This window comes from Rhamphochromis longiceps, linkage group LG3 (assembly GCF_057381845.1).
Source record: "Rhamphochromis longiceps isolate RC_006_pf linkage group LG3, R_longiceps_female_GT1.1, whole genome shotgun sequence".
In the NCBI taxonomy this organism is placed as follows: domain Eukaryota; kingdom Metazoa; phylum Chordata; class Actinopteri; order Cichliformes; family Cichlidae; genus Rhamphochromis; species Rhamphochromis longiceps.
Genome location: NC_140559.1, coordinates 12527449 through 12533521, shown reverse-complemented (window position 1 = coordinate 12533521; position 6073 = coordinate 12527449). Strand labels below are relative to the sequence as shown.

At 44.5% G+C, this 6073-nt stretch overlaps 1 protein-coding gene across 1 annotated transcript; it reads left to right on the top strand.

Moving 5' to 3' along the window:
- The first annotated feature begins 2685 nt into the window (after positions 1-2685).
- Positions 2686-4489, top strand: LOC146672967 (putative C-type lectin domain family 20 member A). Its single transcript, XM_085401548.1, has 4 exons — positions 2686-2755; positions 2944-3318; positions 3479-3817; positions 4094-4489. Exons 1-4 carry the CDS (start codon positions 2686-2688, stop codon positions 4438-4440), a joined length of 1131 nt encoding a protein of 376 aa, XP_085257674.1. The 3' UTR covers positions 4441-4489.
- Positions 4490-6073: the final 1584 nt, after the last annotated feature.

Here is a 6073-nt window from a genome sequence, read left to right as displayed (position 1 = left end):
ATGCTCAGCATTTACGTGGAGCCATAGCTCAGTAAACCTTCCGGTTTCGCTCTGCCCTTGACAACAACAAGTGCAAATACATAATTTGTGAAAAATATCAGTTTAGATGGTATTTTTTTAACTCATTAAAGGTTCATTTCTCCAGCTTACCGATAACAAAGTTTTAGTCCGTCTGCTCTGTTTGGCTGTAGGAGCAAGAGACTGAAAACTTGGGAGCTGGTACTAAGGAGGGACAAGAGCTGCCTAGAGCTTCACCGATTGGCTGACATGCGAGGAGTGGAGTAAAACAATAGGCTCTCATCAGAGCTCATCAACCCTCTGAGAAAACTTAACCCTTGTTTGACCAAAGCATATCATATATAATCTGCGTCCCTTCTATATTTACTGGCTGGAGCGTTTTCTGCGAGACCGGGGTGTCCGGGGGGAAGAAGCCGGTGATTGGGCCGAAGGGTAGGCTGCTAGTGAGGAACGGCAGCACGGAGGCCCTCCAAGTGCTAGCCGGGTCCCGTCAAAGGCTGATCTGCGCTTCCTCAGTGAGTCTGCTGGATCCATACTGGTTGCGTCGTACTGTCACGGCTGCAGCGGCAGTCGTGTGGAGGTGAGGAAGGAGGATCCAAAAGCAGACAGTGGCGGAGGTGAAAGTGGGTTTTATTTACAGTGCACAATAACCAAGGTGTGGGCAGAACTGAACATAAACCTAAACTGGAAAAGCTAATACAAAAGGAGGACATGGAGCGAGGAGCAGAGAGACGCGGAGAAACACAAAATAATCTGAGTACACAGAAGATTCACAGCGAAACACAGACGATGCGATGAGGAGCACAGGCAGATACAAACTATAAATACACACACCAGGTAATCAGGAAATGGCACACAGGAGGGGACACAGCTGGAACTAGTGGGCATAACGAGACACAGACCTACAAAGTAAAACAGGAAACACACAGACTGTTTTACAACACAAAACTCGGGGACCCATACAGAGCACAGAGGGAGACACTGGTAGGGAAAATAAACATGACAACCAAACCCCAAGAACTAATACAAAATCAGAATAAACTAGAAAATAATAATCATAAACTCAAAGCGCTGGGTCACCGACCCAGGACCGTGACAGTACCCCCCTCCCCCCCCCCCCCCAAGGGCTGGCTCCCGAAAGCCCCAAAACACACCACCAGACCTGGGTGGGCAGCGGGGGGCCCAGGAAGGAGGGCCCGGAACAGAGCAAAACAAGAGCCCCACAGGAAGGCAAACCAAATGTCCAAAACGCGCACAGAGGAGCAGAGTCTGGGGGCTGATAGCACCGAAGGCCAGGGTGAGACAGTTCAGGGGGCCGGCCATGAGGAAGGCAACGGCGGCGCCGAGAAAGCAGTTCTGAGGGCCGGCCAATGAGGAAGGCAATGGCGGCGGTGAGAAAGCAGTTCTGGAGGCCAACCGTGCAGACGGCAACCGCGGCGGTGAGGAAGTAGTTTTGGTGGCCGACCGTGCGGACAGCAACGGCGGCGGGAATGCAAGTCTGGAGGCCGGCCACACGGAAGGTGGCGGCGGCAATGAAAGTCTGGAGGCCGGCCACACGGAAGGCAGTGGCGGCGTTTAGGAGGTCGTCCACGCGGAAGACGGGGGCAGCAACAGAACACAGTTTGAATAATCAGCACTGACAGACATTTATTGAGCTCTACAAACTCAACGATGGACGATAACCTGATGATGGGTGAATTTGGAGGGCGAGCTTGAACAGGATTGACTGCTGCGTCAGTACATGCAAAAAGTCTTTGATAGGTTTATAAGATCATGTCAGCGTCAGAGCGATCCAGCAATATTGATCAGGCAGTGTTATGTTTATATTTTCAAAAATCAACAGACTCATATTCATGTTTCTGTCTGTTAATAGGAAAATTGTATTTAGTAGTCAGTATAGTCTTTTAATGATATAAGTTTGCATATGGTAGAATGCTGCATATAATCATTTGTGTGTAGAAGTATATAGTTGGTGGCATATTGAAAGAATGTCTCATCCTAGGAGGTCTGTAACACTCCAGGGTGTTCTGGCTTCACCCCCACATCCTAGGAGCATGGGAGAGGTCGTACCTTGTCTTATTGTTTTACGGTAGGATTAACGTAGCTATGTCAGTTTTAGTTTAAGTGCTTTTTTACATATAGATGAACTGTTGGATTTTCCAGACCAGCAGGTTAAGGAAAGTCGTTTATGGGGCCACACTCTGACCCCACACACACGCGCGCACACACACACACACACACACACACACACACACACACACACCTCCACATTCCAATGTAAGGAACAAACGCTCACTGAAGTATAAATAAAGACCGGGGCAGTTTCTCAGGGCGAGTCTCAGTTCTGGAGGCTGCCCTTGCTACCAAGAAGTTCTGTGTGTTTCTCTTCTCTGAGTCTTTACTGAAGAAGTGTTTTAGAGTATATTTTTTGACACTGTCACAGAGTGGAGACCTGTCCATGTGTACCTCTGCTGTCATATTTGGATATTAGAAACTTCCTCTTTCTGCTTGTTGGACAGTCCAGTGTTTCTTCTTTCCATAGAAATATGTAAATGAGTCTGTATATAACTCATATTAACAGTGTGTCTTTGAGTCAGGGCTAAAAACAGTTTGTTCATATTGAAATACTGAGTACAAAGAGAGAGTGTGTTAGTTTGTTTCCTCCAAATGACAGAGAAGTCATTTTCATGTGACAGAGCGACGATGCAGTGGAGTCTGTTTCTGCTTCTTCTGATGGGTGAGTGATCATTTTACCAGGGCTCCTGATTGTTTCCACCTGAAATCATTTAGTTTGATCAGGACTCATTAAACAAATGAACTCTTACTGAGAAAATCAAGGATTGACCTGTAAATTGGACAGTTTGATGGGAACATGAGTTTCCTGCTTGTATCAGCAGATATTCAACAGTATTTCTTCTGTTTCAGGTCAGTGTGTCCTCATCACATGTCAGCTGTATGAGTACCACTTTATTAAAGAAGAGATGAGCTGGGATGAAGCACGGGCATACTGCAGAGAGAACTACACAGACCTGGCCAAAGTGTTTGACCTGACAGACATGAGAAGACTTCAAGACTCTGCACAGAATCAAACAGAAGCCTGGATTGGACTGTACAGCGAGCCAGGAAGAGACAACAGGAGGTGGCACTGGTCTCTGCCGGGGGTGAGATACACTGAAAATAAGACCTGTTGGGGAGATACAGAGCCAAATGATGGAGCATACCCTGAGAACTGTGTGAGGACAGTAGACAAGTGGGCAGATTATCCATGTACTAACACATTTCAGTTCATCTGCTATGACGGTGAGAATATGTGGACAGTAATATGATAATACAATATTTAATAATGTTATAATGTAGTTTATAATCTGTGTTATATCACATGTTCTTGAAAGAGGCAGTTTGAAGAATGAGGCAAATTAGTTGATAAAGATGTTTTTGTGTTTCTCTGTTGACTCGACAGAAACGATGAAAGACAACAAAACCTTTCATTTGATTGAGACGTCTGTGACCTGGACTCAGGCTCAGAACTTCTGCAGACAGCATCACACTGACCTGGCCAGTGGACTCGATCAGATATACAGTGAAGAGTTTAAGAAGCTGAAGAAGTCTACAGCCTCGTGGATCGGCCTGTTCAGAGACAGCTGGAGGTGGTCAGATGGGAGTAACTTCTCTTTCAGATACTGGGACTCATTTAATGATGGACTAAACAACAGGAAATGTGCTTCGACTCTGTTGGGGAGATCAGGAAGATGGAGCTCTGCTGGATGTGACCAAAGAAAGCCTTTCTTCTGCTATGATGGTGAGTTTACACAGATTTATCTCAGCTGTTTGTCCAATAGATGAACTGCTGGACTCACTGAGAGGATTTAGGTCAGTGTGTTTCTTCAGCCACTTATTTCTGCAGGTGAAGATGTTTAGCTGATGGTTGGAACAGAGATTTCTCTGTAGAGCTGCTGATTCGTCTGAAGAATCACTGAAGTGTTTTCTTTTGTTCTTCCAGTGAAACTGGACCAAACATCCAGAGACTTGAAGTCCAGATTTAACTGATTTAATGTTTTCTCTGATTTTATGGCAGATAAACTGATTCTGATCAGGGAAAACCAAACCTGGGAGGAAGCCTTGAATTACTGCAGACAGACACATCATGGCCTGGTTACAATCAGCAACCCTCATCAGCAGCGATGGGTCCAGGAAAGAGCCAAAAACGCCTCGACTCCTTTCGTGTGGCTGGGACTGCAGTACGGCTGTGCTGCACGTTTGTGGCTTTGGGTCACTGATTATGTAGTGTGCTATGAGAGGTGGGCTTCAGGGGGAAGGACTGAAGACTGTGGCATGTCTGCAGCCATGACCACAGGAGGGCAGCACGAGTGGGTCAGTCAGAGGAGAAATGAGACATTTAATTTTATTTGTATAAAACACTAAAGTTTAAACCTAAAGTCACTTCTTAGCTGCACATGTAGGTTTTCTGGGGTGAACTCTGTGTTTCTGCTCAGTGTTTACAGTCTCTGGGTTTGAAAATGACCAACAGATTGTTACCTGCAGCTTAGACATTTGCAGAGAGCAGTCTGTTTCATGTCCTCTCCTTTACCAGAGTCAGGAGCATCTTGGTTTCTTCCTTCATTGTTGCTGGATTGGTTCATTATTAAACTGTAGCAGGATGTTTGTTGTATTTAGTTCAGATAAGGTGATGGTTTTAATGTTTCTGCTTCATGTGCTGTAAATCTTTGTATCGCACCATTGTATCCTCAGCTTGAATTACAAAGCCTGTCACTAAAAGCAGGTAAAACCATGTTTGTGTCATGACTCCATATGAGCTCCATAATCTGATCATGTTTGTTAATGTAGCCAAATAAACCTTCATTTAACCAAGTCTGTCACTGTTACAGCTTTCACAGGAACAAATACAAACAGCGCCACCTAAAGGTAAAACCAGGAAACTAACATGTAGCTCCATGACATTTCCACAAATGAAGATATGCAGGAACTGGAAATAGTCTTTCACATCACTGTGGAGGAGTTTTTGGTCGTGTTTATTTTGCAGAATTGTTTGAATTCAGACACAGAGGTTTTTCAAGTTCATCCCAAATAAACTTTATCTGATTCAATCTGATTTACACTTTGACTCAGACACTCCAAAACCTTCATTGTGGTTGAGCCATTCAGAGTTGGACTTGCTGGTCTCTCTGCGTAACCTCAGTGCTCTTGAGGTTCATTGCATAAACTGATGTTTGGACATCCTCCTTCAGGATTTCTGAGAGCAGAATTCATCCTGAGGCAGTGCAGCAGCCCAGACCATCACACCACGTCTGACTGCTGCTGTGAGATGTTTTTTTATGAAATCCTGTTATTCTGATGTCCGATGTAGCAGGACTCAAACCTTCCATAAAGTTCAGCTTTTGTCTCTTCAATCCACAGAAGAGTTTCTGAGGAGGATCATCCAGATGTTTTTGGCAGATGTGAGATGAGCCTTTGTGTTGTTTTTGCTGAGCAGTGGTTTTCTCATTTTCTCCACTCAAAAATAAATCCTAACTTCCCTAATTTAAATAAATGGCTTTATAGCTGAATTTCTGGGTCACCCTAATTTCACTAGATGTTCCCAGTATTTTCAGTGGTGGACAGTTGGGATGTACCACTTTCAGAGGGCTGTTATAGAACAGTCCAACTGATGATGGGTTTCACTTCATGATCAGCTATAAATCCATGCCTTTTGAACATGTTTGATGTTTCAACTATAAGTGGTTGAAACATGGTCAACTATAAGTATGTAACCTTGGTTTCTGGTTGTGGTGGTCTTACCTGGTTTCTTTTGGCTGTGGCTATACTTCAGACTACAGTTTATCTTAAAAATGCTTTTCCATAATAAACACCAACATGACAGGACAGTCATTTTACTTTTACTTTGTTGACTCCTCAATGCACATGGCACAGGGGCCGTCACACCATAAACACTCCCTCTGTAAACACGAGGTAGGAACCAAGGTTGCTTTGCAAAAAAGTGAGGCAAGTAACATTAAAGTCGTTACATATACATTAAACACAAATGTGTGTAACATTA